Below are 20,624 nucleotides of genomic sequence, written 5' to 3' on the forward strand. Positions count from 1 at the left end.
ACTTCACTGCATCCACATGCCCACCTTCTCCGCTCGACACGGAACCCAAAATCCTCCAGCACTAAATTCACCCGCACAAAATGCAAAACTAGCCTCCGTGCTGGGCAAAGAAAACCTGAGCCCCGCACTTTATCGCACATCCCGCTTCTTTGGTCGCACGGGAAAATGCGATCGAGAGAAGCGAAGAAAAAACCACCCCAACGCGATCGCTCGTCGCGTGTCTGTGGGAAAAGTCAACCACGAGCCACCGAGGGAGGGATCGGTACCCTTTGCACAGTTCCGTTCCCAATAAGTCACGAGCCCAGCGTGCCTTACGCGCGGGTTCACGTTCCCTACCGGCATCATCGCTGCCTGCTGACGATGGCCCGTATCTTTTGCGCTCACACACCGCGGTACGTGCGCCGTGTCCCGGTTCGGCAGGAACGGTATTAACAGGGGCTAAGCAGGGCGCGCAAGACGCCCGTTCCCGGCCCTACACGGCAAGAGCGTCAAACACACATTACACCACATGGCACATGAAAACGGCGGAATGTTCAACGGTGCGTAGCTTCTCGCAGACCGTCCCCGGGAGATGGGTTTTCCCCCTTGTACGGTATTCTTCGCGCCTTTGCCTCTGAACAACACGCACGCACACGTGACCCTTATGTGTGCTGCTGTTGCATCGTCCGCATCGAGTGCACCAAGGGTCCTGCGGTCTTATCCTCTCTGGTTTTGGGTATCGGATTTTTTGTTAATCCTCAACGACTCAACAAACGCAAGTGACTCAGCGCTACCAGCATCTTGCGCAGCAACTTCAGCGTGCTCTGCATGTATGTGTGCGTGTGTGCGTGTATAGCTCCGCCCCTGTTATCCGCACGCTGAAGCGAGAGGGAGAGTGTGCAGCATCAAAACAAACACAACGCATACATACGCGCGCGCGCTTCGTTCTATAGAAACCGGAGTGGAAATGGTGCAAGAAAAGATGGCCGCTCGATCGGACGTCATGCGGCAGGGCGGAGTCTGCTTGATTGATCTTAATTGAGTATAAAAAGCTGATGAAGCGCAATATTTAATTCATTGATAATTTTGCATCCGACCCGGCCGATACACGCACGCAGCGTAGCCGTGGCCGCACCGTTTCTCCAGCATTCGTCCTTCTGCAGCATCGTTAGCAGGAGGAAACCACACTCGCCTCGTCGTGCCTGGTACAAACGAGTGATCCTGGTGACCACCAAAGGCACCCACAGTGTGGATATAGGTGGTTGCAAAGGGGAAGATATGGCGCAGAAGTGTTACTCAGAAGAGCTATTCCTGTGCTTCAAATAATATTGACAAAACTCAGAGTGTCCCGATTGATCGCAGTGCGTGTGTGATCTATCCTGTGTGATACCCCAAAGGTCTCTATTAGCACTAGATTGATTGAATCTGTGGTCTGTTTTGAGAAATCGTGTGAATTCGTGATACTGTTGCCAGCACCTCTCGTAGTGCCCTAAACACCAAACGGTGCAGTTCTTGTGCCACTTATCAAGTGCAGTTACACTTTCTCCAATGATAGAATGTATGTGTTTGTGTAAGTTCGTGCGCTTATGTAGGTTTGAGTAGGTGTGTGTGTGTGCGTGTGAATGTATTGATTAAATCAGTGCGTTTCCTTTAATCCTTCCACTTGACGGCCACGAAGCCATCCCCGTTCGGTTGTGGTCCCGGGTGAGCCAAGTTTATCCAATTCATTGCGGTTTATTTATGGACTTGCTGCTGGCAGTCCACGCGGCTGTGGCGAAGTGTGATCCAATCTACTATCCCCGCTGACCGCGAGCGAGGTTAATTGAAATCGAGCGTCAATATTTCACTCGGTAGCTTTCCACCGCTCCCGGGAAGCTACCCCCCGTTGACTACCATGGAATCGTCTACCTTCGACGACCAGATATTCGGTGACTTTACGAGCGACACGCTCGGTACGCTTGCCGGCGCCACCAAACCGATCCATGCCGGACCATCGCCGAGCTCGGTCGTTGCGGCGTCCGGCCACGGTAATCTGCAGGTGATGATGGGCATCGGTCACTCACCGACCCACGATGGCGGTGGCAGCGGAGGCAGTGCTGGCGGAAGCGCCAACGGTAACGGCGGTCATCAACGGCTGCCCGAGGTGAACAGCATCCTGGCCGTGTCCGGTTCGCCGAGCTACAAAACCATCGACTACACGAACCTCAGCAAGGTGGAGTATCACCATCTGGCGAACGGCAAGCTGGACGGTCCCTCCTACTCACCCCCGAACGGGACGCACCAGCAGCAACAGCACGGCCTCGGTGGACACCCGGTGCCGGGAGGCAACAAGTCGCTCGAATACGTCAACTGTAAGCTGGAATATTACACCGCCCTGCCCATCGCCCACGATAATCTGAATAAAATAGAGTTCGTTAAAACCCTAGATTACAACGGTAACGGCCGGTTGGACTATTCCACCTCCTCCTCGTCCTCGCCGAACGGACCGAAATCCATCGATTATGGTGGCGGTAGCGGCGCGAAGCTCGACTACGAGACCACGATCGCGATGTTTCAGCACCCGGGACCACCGCAGCAGCAGCAGCAGGGACCGTCGGGTGGGCCACCGCCACCGGGCACCGGTTCGTCCGGCATGGTGGACGCATCGATGATGAGTAGCAACACCGGCCAGCCAAACGGCATGCCCGTCGGCATGGCAAGCCAGGGAAAGCCGCGGAAAGCCGACGACATGAACGGTGCATCCGGATCGTCGACACCGACCACTACCACCCCAATGGACGGTGCGGGAAATGGGAAGAAAAATGATAAAAAGAAAACGGACCCGAATGGCATCAAGAAGAAGAAAACAAGGTAAGCAAATTGGTCACGGTGAGGCAGGTGAAATTGGGAGCAAATGCTAGAACAAACGACGAAACGACGAAACGACAACCACCAACACTTTGGAAGTTTAATCGTAAACGTGTGTTTCATTGCTACCGATTCACCCTTAATATGCATGGAAAGGTGAAAAAGAACGACACATATTTGCACAACTTTGATCGACATACTATACACGGACAGGAAATACAGGAAATATTTCATGCAGTTTGGCCGTTGGCAACATTTCAATACAATACTGTCAGAATATTGTATTTCAATGTATGTCTCTTTTTTATTCGTTGCGATGTACCTCAATTAGTGGGGTTATAGTTGATTCCCTCCATCCTTTCCTTCGCTGGACATCAATTTGGAAAATGGCGAAAGACAGAAAAGCGCATCCCTATTACCCCACCCAGCGGCAAATGTACCCTTGGGGTATGCTCGGGCAACGTTTATCGACATTCGTCATCGTCAGACGTCGGGCTTAAAACGATTTTCAATGACTGGGCAAAAATCATTCAAATGCACCCCATTGTTTGTGTATTTTGGATCTCGTTTTTCGCTCACGTGTGTGTCTGTTTGTGTCTGTGTGTGCGTGGGTGAATAAGCTCATAAATTCGAAAAATGGTTCGTACGCAAAAAGGGCGTAAAGCTCTTTTTTTATCCCACTCACAGTCCAAAAAAAGAATAGGAAAAAACAAACTCCCAAAAACAAGGCCAAATTGTTTAAACTCGATACAAAGCCCCATCCGGGAGTCTGGGAGTCGGATCGAACCAAGCGGACATTCCATCAGGCCGTATTGACGCACAGCAGCAGACCGACTGTTTTGCGAGTGGAGCGGTATGGTATGGTATATGGCCGCCTTCCATTTTGCTACACTGATGCCGTCCCCGGTTTTGAGCCGGACAGCGAACACGCTCATCGCATTGTGATTTATCATTTCTGCACATTAACATGCAATGATATGCGATCCTTTCTGGGGCTGGTGAACCCTTGGTCGCTTTTTAATAGCATCGATGAAACAGATTGTTTGGTTTGCTTTTTTGGATGAAATTTAAATTGTTGGCCATAAAGGATCACTGCAACGGTCATTTATAGAGAGTTTGCCCTCCCAGTGTCATTGAAATAAATGGCTGCTTACATCAACATACCATCGGAATTAAGGTTGATATGATAGACATTACTGCAAATTCAAGACGCAGACAAATGGTATTCTTTGCCAAGTTACGATGCCAACTAACAAAACAAACGTACGATATGCCTTTTCCTACCCCTCATCCGACACTTTCACTATCGGTATCCTAGGTTACAAATTTGTACAATCTCTTTGCTTCAATTTTTAGAACCCCATCACTCACCTCTAACCGCAACGACCCATGTTAGCGCCCCATTGTTAGCCTTTCTTTATTTGCTCACTGTTATCAGATTAAATTGACCGCTCTTTTAAATATACACTTGTGAGTGTACACTGTGTGGCTGTTTGTGTGTGTGCGTGTGTGTGATTGGACCCGCAAAACCCACAAAACCCATCGAACCCCCCCAAAAAGCTGAATCGCATTGTATTCCCAACCCAACCCAACGCAGTACAACAACCTTGTAATCATCATCTTACAATGAAGTAATTCGTCCGATATCCCATTTTTCTGCAAGCTAAACCATTTACGTTCGGCCCTCGAAGGACCATCTACTACCGTACACCGGTGTGAGTGTGTGTTTGTGTGTAGACACACTACCCGAGAATGTAACCCCATCCTTGTTTAGCTTTCTCTTCCTACTCACCACCCGCTCGACGGTTTTTGCCGATCGAATTCCGCAGCTTCAAGGCATGACCTTTCTCATGGCCGTGCGGGAACGATAAAAAAAGCTGCGGAAAAGAAGAAAAACGGGGGAAAACATCCTTACAACCGGTCTGCCGGAGAGAGGGTGCGGACCACTCCCGTCGGCACACCTTGCCACATTTGGCTGAACCTTGATTAAGTGTAAGTTATTTATCCGTTCGGGTTGGTTGCCCGAAAATGCTGGAATGTCAGGACATGTACTGGATGCGAGAAGGGGGAAAGGTGAGGATTTCCACTGTGCTTTGAATCAAAACCCGTACCTTTCCCGAGTCACCTTTCGATATATGCGAAAGAATGTTGTAGCTTCAAGCCGAAGAATGATGACGACGATGACGACGACGACAACGACGACAACGACGACGATGGCAATGGCAAAAGCGTGCTCGCACCGGTGAAGGGTCAGATTTATTTATTCTGATCAATCTTTGCAGCGATCCCCATGTTTCGTCGTACGTCTAGTCCATCTCGTACACCTAAGCACGGTTTGAACATGTTGCTTTTCGGGGATCGAAGGAAGTTCACCGAAAGCATTTGCTACGCAAACAAACGTTCACAAAGGTAAACGATTTTTTGTGTGTGTTTGTGATCGGGGAAGGAATAAAAGAAAGGGCGAAGGGTTTTGTAGGATTTCCCAACCTCAAACCGCTGCTGCAATGCTCAAATTCTGAGATAATCCAGTAAGTCAGGCTTTGCAAGTGCACCATAAATACACATCAAGGGAAAGAATTACATTCGTTCGGTTGTCGTTAGCTCAATTGCAACCGATGCAACTGCACCGCAACGTTACTAATCGAATCCAAATAAAGGATCCATTGCTATGCTGTTTTGTCCAGTGCCCAATTTGTAATCCCTCTCCGTGCGGGCTAATGAAAGGTAATTGTCCGCAAAAATGCTCCATAGAAGTTTGAGCTCAAAACTCTAAAGAACGTTCCAAGAATTTAGGAACCATATTTTCAAACTGTCGTATCACAATACGAAACCACACACGTATACACACACACACACTCACGATCTTGGATAGCATATGAAATCGCCTGGCAAACAATCCCTCCAATTAACAATGGACTCAAAATCAAGCCACTACAATCGATCCTAATAGTGTTTATGAAATTTTCCTTGCTCCGATCTGGTACGCTTTGCTTGGCGAGCGATGCTTTCGGCCGGCACAAGGAGGCAGCGGCAACTCGTAAAGAGCTAAACACACTGCCGGGCAAGTCTCTTAAGCTGCCATCCCGTACTTCCCCGAAAAGGGTCGTACATCAGACACCCGGGGTCAATCTAATTAAAGGTAGCATTAGTAGAAGCGTACCCCTTGTGCAGCACTGGGCATCCTACCAGCTCCCCGGAGCACTATCACCGGAGCAGCATGGAGAAGTGTGCGAGACGTGCCAAGCTACGGCCACTACGGTTGAGCTGGGGTAGTGCATTGGACAATAAAAATTTCATACACACCTTCCGGCCGCCACAATGCTAACCAAACCCCTGGAACCTGGACCGGGAGAAAATGGCACAAAATCCGTGTTCCCTGCAGTGGCCACATAAAACAAACGCCGTTCGTTTTGGCCAGTGCGTGCGTCCGGGTAGAAAAGAGACGCCGGTACCACCAACACACCATTAACGTTCACACAGCACTAATTCTGAGTCAGAATTCGTTTTGCTCCATCTGCTCCGTTTTCTATTCCACCATCGTCTTTTGCCCAAAGTCTTACGTACCAAAGCATTTGTATTCATTAGCCGTACCGATGTGGTGGGTTGTGGTGGTGTGGGGAACAGTGGAATGGAAAATCTTTCCGTTCCGGAACTTCCTCAAGCAGTCGAAAAGGGAAGAGCAAAGGACAGGGGGAGAGGGTCCTATACAACGATATTGTTGCAACAAATGCAATTCAGAGCAAAAGTTGCTGAAGACAGCAGCAGGGATGGCACTGTCCATTTGTGTATGTGTGCTTTCGCAAATGACCCACACCGGAGAAAGACATATTCATTCGGCGAAAATCGATATTCTTCGATACTAGGGTCTACTAGCGGTGAACAAAACTCAGAGGACACAGACTGTGGTGCGGCCGAAATGCAATTAGAAAGGAGTTGAATATCATTTCTGATGCGACCGTGCGTGCATTGTCAGGCACCAAACATTAGTATCCTACCGTTTGGTGCCAAAGAACCATTAGTATCCTACCGGCTGCATTCTGTAGGACTTCACTGGTACCAGGAGCAGCACTTTTAAGCTCTGCTTCGTACCCTATCGGACATTGAGTGCAAGGGCAATGCAGACAGAGAAGACCCATTGTCCAATATTGTCCAACAAACGCACGGCACTACAACACGACCGTTGTTCTAGTGCTGCAATCGAAAAGCTTATGGCTCTGTATAGGGGGGGAAAGTTTTACTAAAGACCCGACCAACGAGACGACATACTATATTGCGTAGAGGATTATGCTGGGTTTCTTCATTTCAGCTCAACCAAACAGGAACGCATCGACTACTCGCCGTTTCATTATGTTGACCTCCACAGCACAATAGTGCATCCGTTGCGCTACTATTAGCTTCTTCTCACAGCTTTTTCTCCCTCTTTCCCTACCTCGGTATCTTGTTGCAGGACGACCTTCACCGCGTATCAGCTCGAGGAGCTGGAGCATGCCTTCGAACGGGCGCCCTATCCGGATGTGTTCGCACGAGAAGAACTGGCCCTGAAGCTCAACCTCAGCGAGTCACGCGTGCAAGTTTGGTTTCAGGTAATCGTCGGCCACCTGGCCATTCCGGCCACCCACATTACCCTCGTCTTAGTAGGCTATCACTCATATGCTGCCTCATTTCCCATCCCCCCTCCGTTCAGAATCGACGAGCGAAATGGCGCAAACGAGAACCGCCCCGGAAGTCGGCCTACCTCGGCAACAACAGCCCGTCGGCCCCGATGAACGGCCCGATCGGGACGTCGTTCAGCCAGTTCCCGCAGACCGCCACCGTGACGCCACCCGGGAGCGTTGACAGCTGGTCCACCTACCAGGCACCGTACGAGCTCGGGCCGCACATCAACCTGCTGTCGCCGGCCGTCAGCCCGTACGGGTCGTTCAGCACCCAATACGGTACTTACATGCCCGAGAGTCACATGTTCCCGGTGCGGCAGCACTACGACTACGGTAGCCCGTCGCGACCGGGCGACCCGGGCGATGAGTCGGGCGGCCATCAGCATCAACAGCATCACGGTGGCCACCATCATCACCACCATGCGCACCACAACCATCACAAACCGGCGGACCACTACGCGCCGACGACGATGGACGATAAGTTCGAGACGCACTGTACGGCCGGCCTGCCCGACGGGTAAGTACGCAAGGGGGCATGGTGGGAAAAAAGGGGGGACGCGGAGGATTGTGACGGGACGGAAATGAAACAATTCGTGCGATTATTTACGGAGGTTTAGAGACAATCCAGTGTGACAGAAGTGCCGGCAAACGGGCGACCACCCATCAAGTTTGCGAGGCGTTCGATTGAGAGTGACTCGGTTCGAGCGGTTCCTTCCGGACGTAGCAGTAGGGGTGCCAGTGGGAGCGGGAAATTGATGCCCGGAAAATGGGTCACAATGGAGCGCACCGGGGCCGGGCACCGTTTCCTCTCCGCGTCGTGTCATTTCCACGCGCACGCATTTGTGCGACTAATGGAGTTTGCGTTTGCGGCACGGAAATGGTTTCATTCGCATTCTCCAGTACCAGCCCGAGAGTATTTGCCGTGCAAGCGCATCGCACAAAACTAACCTACCACAAGCTGACTTTCATATAACAAATCAAATTTCGGCGTATTTTAACCCGTTTGATGGAAATTCCACATGCACACACACAGAAACGGCGCACTTTACTGGAAATGCGAGACGGCCCTTCGTTCGCCCAATGAAACGAACGAATCCATCGATGCTCATATAGATGCACAAATGTTTAGGAAATGTTAAAAAACCGCTCGAAATCGAAATTGTTGCATATACGTATATACGTTTTGTATTACCATTAGCAACATCCCCGTTGCGCCCCTTGAGCCTCACAAACATTGTAAGCAGAAAAGTGCATTTACCGCCTGCATTGTTCGAGAAAGCGAGTGGGATCATGCGGATTGTGGTTATTGCGCAATGTGTAAAGTAGAATTTTCGAGCTGATACGTTTGACCGCTAAATGAAATCAAATGAAATCTAAATAACACAATGCTACTCACTAACTACTGCTTGTGAAGCCAGTGATAAGCGACAGCATGGAAAGGGAAATTCAATCGTTTGCCTATTCTAGTTCTGCTGAGCGAATGGAAGTGAGTTGTGATCTTTATAATTTGTTTGATTGGCAAGTTTTACCGTATGAATAAAATCCGAAGTTTAGCCTAATAGGCCCTGAAATGATTTTGATTGATTGAATTCCGATGGTAGCTATTTCATAAGAATTTACTTCAGTTAATGCACTTTTGCACTTAACTTTGCCCTTAAATTTGCATTTTTGCTTTGCTATGTGCGTACAATTTTCGGGAATTGAGACGATGAAGAGAATTTGATTTCATAGAAAATGCTATTTGTTTATTCATTGTAACATTCGTGTTGTAGGTAAAAAACCCTATACCAAAATAACAGTGCGTTGTAGATCAAAAAATACCAGGAACTGCATTATTAAAATGAATGTGAACATAACTTTTTACATGCACCTCTATATTCTTTGAAAACTGAATTCCAATTCAAATAATTGCAATCACACAACGCCCAAAATGAGTAGCTGAAAGATATTTTAAACTGTTCAAACACAGAACAGCCAGCATCAAAGCCAAAATTGCATGCAAACCATCCAAATTTACGATCCGTATGATAAAAACTATTCTACATTACAAAAAGGTACAAAAACCTTTACAAAACGCACACAGCGCTTTTGAAGTTGTCCGCCTCCTATCCTTTTGCACACATTCCTCGCAGCCCTCAAACATCGACGCTCGTTGGTTCGTTTTCGATCCTATTTACACAAATACACATGCACACACATACAACATGATTGCAATTGACGTTCCTGCAGCTGGGTTCGTACCGTGCATCCAGCATGCGAGTTTATGAGACGTCCTGCACCGGACAACGCCAGGATTGCACATAACGCCTCAAAGTGACCAACGAGGCGAAGAAATTGTTTACACTAAAGTGCAGCAAAAGACAATCAAAATGTAAACTTAATCGAAAACTGATCGAAATACACACACACACACACACTTTACGAGGGAATTTGGTTCTTTGAGAAACACACGCACGCACACATATACTCAGAGTAAAGTTTGAAGGCAAGGAAGCAGCCACAACAACAACAAAAAGCAGATAAAAACGCACCAAACTCACTGCATCCATTTATCTCTTGTCGAACTCATAAGTATTTGTAGTTCGTACTACACGTGGCGTACAGGGAACTTGTCCCAGCCACTCCACCATATTGCTTGAGACACCGCGCACCGCACTCGATGCTGGTGAGCAGTTGTGCAGCGGGTGCAAAAACTTTTCCCCCATAATCGATACCATGCTACCAGTTGGTGTGTTTTCTAGTTTATTTTCTCATTTTACACGGGCACCTCCAACACCAACACTGCCGGCAAACGGTGCTTTCCATGGTCGATGGGCAGGCTATCGATAAATTGTTGAAGACTTTTCCCGACGCGCTTCAAAAGCTTCCGCGCCCGCCTTTCACATTCCGCTTAAAGTTATGCTCATCCATCTTGCACTTCGATTTCACGTGCTCCAAAACTAGTGGCAAGCAGAGTCGCACACCCATACACACCAATACACACAAACCCTTCGAAACGTCCAGCGCCGGCATTTGTTCCGTCTGGAAAACAAAACCCTCCCGTGCTGGATACGCATTTGCACGGAAGCCGAAAAACTAAGCGGACATGATGGGTGGGCAAATTTCTTTCTTCCAAACACCGGGTCTCCCAACTGCCCCATCAAACTGTTTGCCTCATCTCGCCTCACTGCCCATTCGATTGTTCAAGGTAGCGTTGGGCAACAGCACTTCGAAACTCTTGGAAACTTTGTTTGCATTTCAAACATCGTTCCGTTTCTGGGCGCGAATGGAACGAGCCGGAGCTCACCGATGTTCCGATGCTGCATCCATCCAGTGTGAGGCAGTTGTCTCGTTTTTATTACACGTGATCTTTCGCCATGCCCTGCCAGCTGCAACTCGCGCAGAAGCGGCTTGAAGGGTGCAATGGAGTCGGGGACTTCTTTTGCACAAAAGTTGCAAGTTTCTGCAACTTGACGCAAACGTGTGCAAAGCGACGTGCTAGGAGAGCCCACGAGGAAGCGTGCACGGGCACAGGCTTCCCAGTTGTTTCGCAGCATTTGTTGTTCGCGCGCGCGTTGATAGAGTTACGGAAACTCTGCTGCAAACGAGCTGTAAAGCGACGATCCATTTCCAAAGTTCACGCTTCCGATGAGCACGGTAATAATGGGGGAAGGGGAATTGGTTTGGGTGGTTGGGGCAAGGGGGTAGCGCCTTCGCTGTGGTGTCGCACTGTTTGTGAGCAAATGAATCCCCACTTAACCCCATGGACGGGTAAGGTTTCGGTTGTAAATGCAGCCAGTTGCTGCCAGACTGTTTGGCTGCTTGACTAGTTGGCCCTGAAGTGGGCGTAATTTTATCGCGTCGTGGCGGAATAGTCGTGATGGAGGATAATTAAAAATGTTCTACCATTTCCGGTATGGATCTCCCAACTACCTGGCGGTGACTGGCTAGTGGCAAGCTGTTGCTGTACGTGAACGGTACCACGGTCTCTCTTGACAGCTTTCTTTTTCGATCACTAACGCTTTGGAAAGTTTTGTTGATTTATGTGCTATTGGTAGACAGTGTGCTTTGGCCGTTGCGAGTTTTATCACTTGTAAATGAACAAAAGCAAACTATTGAATGAAAATGTAACTTATTGATTAAATCGTTAAAGTTATCGCTTCGAAACCATTTCAATCAGAGCTTTTGTCAGTGAATGGTTTACTTCTTTTTATTTTATTTTAATAATCAGAGAAAGAAAGAAGTAAACATTACATTGAAACCATTGAATTCAAATGCACCAGGGGCAGATAGATCTTCGGATGCCATCACTCGCAGTAGTAAAAGAACTGTACTGTAAAACTCCTTTAAGTTACACTCTAGTTCAACTAGTTTTTTAACACATCACACTCACTTTTCTGAGTTACGTACGTTGGATTAACAAGCATGATCAATGAAATGGATGAGGATTTCATGGAAATAAACTAAAATGTGATAATTAATTTAATGGATATACATGACTGCATCAGTTTTTTTTCTTGTTTTATGAACTGCAATACAAAGAAACAAAGGTAGGGGAACTGGGGGTAGTTTCGACACCTTAAGGTTTTCCTCTGATTTCAATACTTTTGCCAATGTAAACTTACTAGTAGACATCGAAAAAGCTTTTTTGGTGTATTATGTACCATCTTACGAGAAACTACGGTTCCTGGATTGATTTTGATAACATTTTGATAAAAATAAAAAAGTGTGTTTTTTGTTGCGTCACGACTGCAGTGCGGGTAAGTTCGACACCATGATGGGGTAAAATCGACACCTTGGGGGTGATTTCGACACATTGGTTTTAACGTTCAAAATAGCAAACTCTGATGACCTGTAGCTTTCATTGAAGTTCAACAAAGTATTTCGTACCAATTTTACGAAAAATTAACACAAAACAGTATTGAAATATACGAAAAAAATGAAGATACAAGCAAGAACAAAAATTTCATTTCAAATAGCATCGGACCAGACTCCATATAGTAGAAGCTGCGGCGATAGCATCTGGTTTACGGAATAACTGGTTAAGATTCCTTTAAAAAAAATAACCTGGCCATCTTCCAGTAATCTTTTTCTTTTTTAATAAAATCGAAGGGTGTTCAATTTTATTTTTCTCTGCCAACTCGAAAGCCAAAAGGTGAACATCGGTCAATATAATTCCAAACCAGCAACTATTTTTTTCTTCAGTTAAGCCTACCCGGCCTAAAGTAAGCCTAAAATACGGTCAAAGCCATAACAATATTAATTTTCATAAGCCTAAACCATATACAAAGTACATGTTTTGAGTCCGAGTTTGGCAAACGTTCTGTGAGAGAATAATAGCTAAATTCCATAATTATAACTTCCTAGGTTTGTTGACCTCTTGAATTTTAAAGCTTCTACGGTATTTTTAATTGCGTGTTTGTTCAGCTTGATTATTACGTTTGTCGTACATCGTTAAGGGACATCTTTATAAAATACAGGCACTTTCAAATTACGATATAAACAAAGTTAACATGCTACAAATAAGCATTACACTACTACCAAGTGGGGTGTCGAATTTAACCCTATTGGCAGCACAAGTTTTAGTGACATTTTATATTATATAGATTAATGTAAAAATTACGCCTTGTGATACAGAACTAATCAATAGTATTTATAAAACAATACTATTAACATGGAAACTATAATTTTGTTGAAATAACGCCACAATTCCTTAAGTCCCAGAAGTAAAAACTTACATCGGCTGTCAATCAGAACCACCATGTGTTTATTTTGTTGTTTTTTGACAATTGACAGGTTTCTGATCAGTGAAATGTGACTCAAATATTCGAAACAGTTGACATAAATAATATGTATAAGTTTTTTGTCTTCAAAAAGTTCTATAAATACAAAAACGGCAAGGTGTCGAACTTACCCGCAGTGTCGAACCAACCCCGACTTCCCCTATCACACAGAGATGCTGCAACTTTAAAAATGGTTAATCATCTGTAACCCATACAATTCAAAGCGAATAAAACTGTTACTGGAAAAAAATTATCTTTGAAAGGGATTGATTCCGTTTCACTGTATGAAAGATTTTTCAATTGCAATCAGAAATGATAAACGAATGGACAGTTGTATGCTAAAATTGAATTCGAAATAAATCCAATAAGCCAATATTGATTCAATCGATTTTGGTCTCATCGATTCAACCGGATTAGCGATATAAATAAAACGGTGGTATTTTATTACGTTTCATAAAGCAAATGATATGATTGTTTCCACGAAACTAGAAACAACCGATAGAGGCTTGCTGATTCGCAGAACTAAAGTGTTTTAGTAGAAATAAAAAATATAGAAGAGTTCACACTGTTTTCGTGTACGTATCACAGTATTGTAACTGATTATGTGGAAGGTGTAATACACAGAAATGTGAGTGTTTGGATGATAATGAATGTAATTAAACAGCTTCATAACCAACTCATTTAGTTGCGATTTCGAAGAAATAGAGAAGGAGGAAGAAGGGATGGAGTTAATAGGTTCCAGCTGCGGTTAAATGGTAGGGAAACAGTATACAGATTGCAAAGGTAACAACTACTTATAACGTTTAAACATAAACCACAGATTAGCCATTCCGTAGCATTAATTAGTTAGTTGAACCCGAAGGTGAATTGATTAGCCAGGAAAGCAATGATTAGGAATATAAAAACAAGTCACAGTATCGTTGTTCAGCCAGGTTGGGTGGTAGATAGTGTCGTTCAACGCCCAATGTCTTCCTTATTACTCAGAGTTTCATCCTTCTTCGTCATGCCTTCTTAACAATTAGAGCGATATACAGACACACAGTAACCAATAACCTTGAAGCGTTGCACACATGTCCTATGCGTTTCCCCTTGTGGAAACGGGTTTAATTTATTTCCACCCGAGTCAACCATCCACCAGGCGGCTCCACCTTTCCTGTGTTTGCCAATCGCTGCGAACGCGGCCACTGTTTGCAACCGTTTCTCGTTTCCGTTTGATGTTACCACACCGTTACTAAACCATAATAAATCACTTCCCTTTCTTTTTCACCTTCTTTTCTCTCCCGCTTCCGCCGTTCTCGGCATCACCAATTAGGCTCACGAATGGAAAGTACGTCGACGACACGAAGTACATCCACGGTGTCGACGTGCATCACTATCCCGATACGGATCCCGGCAAGTACGGCAACTGCCACCAGCTGGACGATCCGTCCATGAAAGCACACTACGGACCGCCGCAACCATCGCAGCAAACGCAACCACCGCCGTCTTCCCAGCAGCAGCAACAGCAGCAGCAGCAAACGCAACCCGGCCAATGTCAACCGGTCGGTGTGGACGATCCCGACTCGCTCGGTATGGTAAAGGCGGAGGAGAATGTCACCCACAGCTATGTACTTCCATCTTTTTTGCCCTGATCGAGAGCATCAGAAAGGGTTCGCAAACGTCATCGGCTGCACTGCTGTCCGCCAATCCGCCGAGACAGCCGCCGTACCATCGTACCCGGTACGAACAGTTCCGCAATCATTTCGGATAGTATTCTCGGCCATCATCTTGATGCTATCGTCCCGTTACCGTTCCTTATTTCCTTACTGCCACCGTTTTCATCCTGCACAGATGATCGTGATTGCTTCATCATCGAAGGACGTTTTGGGACTGTGATTGGTTTCATCGTTCGCACTGAAGCCTCAGCAGCAATCAAGAATTTGTGCTGTTCTTTGGGTTTTTTTTTTGTTGCTGATGAAGCCCCTTGCTGATGGCCCAACACACATACACACACATCGTAACCACAGTTTCTAATTCATTATTCAGCATTTGGGCTGAGTGCTGAGTGGTGAGTTTCGAGAGCCGTTGTCGAGATCCTTGTAATAGGGTGACGAGTGGTACAATCGAAAACAAAAATACTTTAAAACACGTGCACACACACACACACACATACTTTTACCAATCCATGCCCATGGTAAACCCTTGAGCTCCTGGGAGAAGTTGTGTGTTAAACAATGCAAAGTGCTAAACAAACTTTTCCCATTTACCGGCAGCTCTAAAGTATCTGGTTGACTTTTGTATTCAAATGGGTGTGCGTGTGTGTGTCAGTATATTTACCTTTGGGTTTCCAACGTTTTATTTTGCTTTCGGTTTGTGTTTGGTTTTTTGAAGCGCAAGAAACAACTTTCTCTGCCCAAGTCGGGAAACACACATTACCGAGCTTACTGTTGACATCGTGGGAAATATCAAGCGGGAAAAGTTCCATTAGACAGTGCAAGCAAACGGTTAGTTCAAGACAAACATACAAACACATTTCTATCAAGCTTGAAATCGATATGGAACAGTTTCGATGTTGGCGCTTGAATGTCCAAGGGTTAGGGCGTTGAAGGCGTTTTGCTATAAACAATATCCCAACCGCTCGAACACAAACTGTTGCATTCCGGAAGGTCAAACCGATTGGTTTAATTTTTCAAGAAAAGCCACGCTCTGGAGGAGGGAAGAAGGAAGAAAACCGCTTCATTCGGTTTTTCCTGAAGGCTAATCAAATCAAGACCGCTAAAACGATTCGCACCCAACTTAAGGCAAGCGTGTAGCAGCAACTGGGGGGGAAACACTTTGAAGGCGTTTTTCAAGTTTTTCCTCAAAAAGCGCTCTAAAAAAGGGAGTAGTGCAAAAAGTGTATGTGTGTGTGTGTGTATGGAGGCAACACACCGTACAACAAGTGCTTGGCATCATGGCCACAATCGAACGGCAGTTGAAGGGTACCGCCAAACCCGAAATGCCTCTAAAAAGTGAAAGCTCCCACGGTCCTTCTCCCAACTGACGCTATTTTTTGTAGCCAGGTTTTGTTTTTCAGTGCGTTCCGTTAGGTTCCGCTCCACTGGACTAATAAATAAACCAATGGGAACCGTCCGCCTTTCCCTGTTCCCAGTGTCCGAGTTCGAGTTTCTCTCCCGCCGTGTTGCTGTTCTGATTTATCGACACCACCCGGTGTGTGTGTGCACGCGCGCGTGGTTCTGACTTTTCCTGACCAAACTTTGGCCACCACACACATACAGGACGGGGGACCCTCTGGGAGACCGTGGCTACCATTGGTTCGGTCCCTTTTCCCACCACACACACACACACACGGGTGCGCACGCGGCTCGATTTGATCGAACACTTCCCCGTCCGTCGATCGATAATTTCGGTAACGGTCCATGACCACATAAAACGACCACATCTCGGGCCAGGGGCCCACCCCGATTGATAAGGGTGATGAGCTATCCTACGGGAAGGGCATGAAAAAATGAACAAACACCTGAAGGAAAAGTAGAAGTAGTCAGTGGGGGAGGTGTTGGAGGAAGGGAGCCAAATAAAAATAGAAATAAATTAAATTTGGTTAAAAAGTGCGAACGGTGAAAAAATCCGCACAACGGTAAGGGGAAACGTTCCAGCTGGGCACATAAAAGCACGGAAAGTCCAACTTTTCTCCCTTTCCACGGTGCCAGTGCCGGCAAAGGTTTGTTCGGCAAAGAAATCGAAGCAATCCAGGGGGTTTTAGGATAAGGATGGTTTAAAGCGAAACCACGCCACGAAGCAAACCAAACGGGCATTTCCCGTGGTTGGGATGAGATTACCTACGCCGAAAGCTCTTCGTGCCCGCGTGTTGCCTTTCCTGTTCTTTTTTTTTGGGTCCGTGTTGGATTCACAAGGCATGTAGTTCTTTTGTGTGTATGCTCTAAAGTTTTCATTTGCCCCATCGCATGTTCGCATTGTGCGGTTGCGTTCATCATTCCCGTTTCATGCTTTCAATCTTGCCCAAATCAATCAACCAGCTCGAAACAGTGCGTTTGCTGTGGCGTTGGTGGTAGAGGGCTTTTTCACCTGGGCCGTCTATTTGTTCGAAATGGGGGCGAGGGCTCCTGCTCTTCCCATCTCCCGGTCATCTGATTTTGGACGTTCTATTCATGGTTGCTCGGGGCCATCCGGTGGTACGTGTCCGTGTCGTGCCATTGAAGCGCATTTCAGCGTAACATCGTACGCACACAGAGAGTTCCGTTTTTGGGGTTTTTTTTGTCGTATCCCATTTCGTTTCTTCGCTCGCCTTTCGGTTCGGCTGACGCCGTCCTTATCTCTTAGTGGGGCGTTTCTTTTTAGTCCTTTTTTTGTTTTGGGCCATTCAGTCGGCATGAAAATTCAAACCCGACATATCTTCTTCCGGATGGATGGATGGTTGATCGAACGGGTTGTGGAGTGAAAGACAGGGATCCGGAACCCGTCCAACCTGTCCGTCTGTTCCACGGAAATTCATCGATCGTATGTTTATTTTAAAACATCAAACAACGAACGTTTCGCCGAGCGTTTCAATCTATGTGACGTTGTCCATTAGGTGATTTTGTACTTGTTTTTTTTTTTAATTTTTTATTCTGCACGATGGTGCACTCTTCGACGTGAGAGTGTAACTTTCGTATACCAAATCGACGCGTACACGAGCAAACTGTTGCTCAAACCTTATTCCATTAACGTAAAAGGGCACATAGGCTTCCTGGGAATTGGGTGTTGCGGAAGTCAATTGGCAACCAAATAACACTCACAGTGCCTAAAGCACTTGTGACTACGTCTGCAGCCCTGCACTTCGTGGCAGAGGTTCACATCACGGTAATTAATATTCCATTTGATAGAAACTTCCCTTCAGTATCCGTCCTTGGGGCATGGTGACAAAAAACAATATTTAAAAAAACCCCCTCAGGACCACCTTTGAACTAAAGGTAATTCCAATTCAGGAAATGGAACGGAAATGAGCAACGCATTTGAATAACCGTGTAAGACGTTTCCCTAATTTCCATGCACTGGAAGGAAGAAGAAGAAGAGAAAAAACCTTCCCGTGGGTAGCACTGTTTGTTGTTTTGTGCGCTGGTTCAACATTTCCCGCCCTGGTGAATGTTAAGTAAACAAAGTTTATGAGGCAAAGTTTTCCCTGCCTCAAATGGAACGAAAAGACAACAAACACTTCAACCTTGGCAGCAACAGGCGGGACCCTGCTAATGGACAAACGGGACCGAAGCGTACCTACGCTCCCGTGCGTCACTTCAGTGAGAAAGCATCCATTTGCTTGTCGGTTCGTTTTTCTGACCACCACCCGAAGACACTTTCCTTCGAACTCCCGAAAGCACATGATGCATTGGAAAATGGTGCCAGATTTTTGCAGCCAGAATAAATTTCGACCAGAGTTTCTAGAGTGGGACGAACCAAAACAAAACACACACACACAAACACACATTGGTATATACACAATCTAAACATATCAAAACTTTGACCAGTGGAAGACCATGTATCGATCGAAAGCTTTTGCTGCCTGTTCAGTTCAGTTCCGGTGTAAGTAGGTGGAAAAGCAGTGCAAATAAAAGCTGCTCCAAAGCTGCTCCGATTAGTTGGCCACTAACGCCCGTCCATCAGCAAAACGCTCCCGTCATAAAACTCTCCTTTCCTCCCCATTCCTCCTTTTTTCCTTCCACTGAGATGATCTACCTTTTGCCCGCTAAAAAAACGATGGTTGCGAACCCTTATTGTTTGCTCTCTGTATCATTAAAACACATAAAATGCAACATAGCGTAGCAATACGATACACCCGAAACAGAATGAAAAAAAAAACCACGCACGCAATATCAATACACAAGAGATATGAGTGAAAGATAGGGAAGGAAAACAAAACCAGCGTAGTATGTAGCATAGATAAACCCTTCGTTCGCGAACATCCGTGATCTGTGCGCGCGGCGTGTGTAATATGTAAGCCATATTTATTTGCTACCGGATACGGTAGACGTGTCTGTGTGTAGGGCATGAGGATATATTTATTGATCCGCCAGGAGAGGAAAATGGAAACTATGAGATGCTACGATCTCCCGCACTGCTCAGGCATCCCAGCGCACGGCGAAAGCAGTTGTTCGAGCAGTTCGAAAATCGATTCCCGCACGCCTTTTTCCTACCGCCCGAACGGCAAGCGATCATAAATTGATGTACAAAAAGAAAAGAAAAAAGATGCACACCATCGGGTATGCAAACGAGTGAAAAGGGAAAACCAACAGTGCTCCAGATGCAACGATTGCATTGCGCAACATTGCGTGTGTATCCTTAATCCTTAAGTTCCTATTAAGTAGTGCCGTTTGCCATCAACCGTGATGGTAGTTCCCAGTTGATTATTGAATACTATTAAGCAGCAAACATCACAATGCTCTTCCAGCGTAAGCATGTCTCTCATTCGCCCCTCCAAAATAACACAACTGGTTAGGGAAACTACACCAATGGCAAATGGCAGGGATAAAGTGCTCGGCACACTGTAAGACACTGTGCTGCGTGTGTGTCCCAAACGGCATAACACTCCAGCTCCAGGCAGCGGCAAAAGGAATCAGGGCTTCTGGGCCCCTTCTAAAGTGTTGATAGTTGACATAGTTTCAAAAGCAAGTCATCGTAAAAAGGTGGCAAAGGACGAGTTGTGAGGAGCGTGTTGTGGATAGGTTTCGTAGTTACGATTCCTGATGCACGTTACTGTGCTCAGTTCGTTAATCTTTACCAAATGCCATTGCTGTATGTTGATCGGGTTGTATAGGATCGATTGAAAAGTTTTTGTTGTGTCGTCTCGCAAGCATGAAGCGATTACAGGGTGTGCCACTGCGTGTACATAGACGCTTCGTCCAACGCTCCATAAGTGCCTTACGAGTGTGTAGCATGTAATTTGAATGTAAATGCTGTTTGGCAAGTCGTTGAGGAACGTTCCAGAAGATACAACATTCCAATCTTTGTGCAGAAGCAAAATGAAGCCATTAGCAAAAACACAATGACACACACCCAACAAGTACAAAACAGTCAAAATGAAGTGTCTTAAGCAATGTAAATTGAATTTCCTGTTCGCACACGAATGGAACAGTTTGTTGTGTGGTGGTAGTAAAAGATCATCCCAAAATAGCAACAGCAACGTCAGTTCAGTGGAGCAAATCGAGATGTAACATAGCAAAAAGCAGGAAAAAAAAACACATACACACACACACACACTAAACTGACATGCAGTCTCCCATGCGAGTGCTAATCATTTGCATTCGCTAGAAGAAAAGCTCCCCAGTTTTCCGAGCTCGGGAGGGGCTGTTTTTCTTTCTAGTCTTCCCATTCGCTAACGCTCCCGTGCAACGCCGCCAAACGTTACTAG

General features: G+C 46.2%; 1 protein-coding gene across 2 annotated transcripts; it reads left to right on the forward strand.

The window, feature by feature from the left end:
- The first annotated feature begins 1,045 nt into the window (after positions 1-1,045).
- Positions 1,046-19,383, forward strand: LOC1274238 (homeobox protein Hox-B3). Of its 2 annotated transcripts, XM_061644875.1 has the most exons (5): positions 1,046-2,330; positions 2,406-2,829; positions 7,274-7,409; positions 7,511-7,998; positions 14,556-19,383. In XM_061644875.1, the coding sequence occupies exons 1-5, from the start codon at positions 1,874-1,876 to the stop codon at positions 14,872-14,874; spliced, it is 1,824 nt and encodes a 607-aa protein (XP_061500859.1). In that variant the 5' UTR covers positions 1,046-1,873; the 3' UTR covers positions 14,875-19,383. The 2 variants fall into 2 exon arrangements, with proteins under 2 accessions (XP_061500859.1, XP_061500858.1); XM_061644874.1 differs by having other exon boundaries at positions 1,046-2,829.
- Positions 19,384-20,624: the final 1,241 nt, after the last annotated feature.

Source organism: Anopheles gambiae, chromosome 2, assembly GCF_943734735.2.
Source record: "Anopheles gambiae chromosome 2, idAnoGambNW_F1_1, whole genome shotgun sequence".
Lineage (NCBI taxonomy): Eukaryota > Metazoa > Arthropoda > Insecta > Diptera > Culicidae > Anopheles > Anopheles gambiae.

Excerpts from the sequence above, each read along its gene's own strand:
- LOC1274238 (XM_061644874.1), top strand. The coding sequence starts at position 1,874 with ATGGAATCGTCTACCTTCGACGACCAGATATTCGGTGACTTTACGAGC. Across the intron at positions 2,830-7,273 it reads ATCAAGAAGAAGAAAACAAG|GACGACCTTCACCGCGTATC; the intron begins GTAAGCAAATTG and ends ATCTTGTTGCAG. Across the intron at positions 7,410-7,510 it reads GCGTGCAAGTTTGGTTTCAG|AATCGACGAGCGAAATGGCG; the intron begins GTAATCGTCGGC and ends CCCTCCGTTCAG.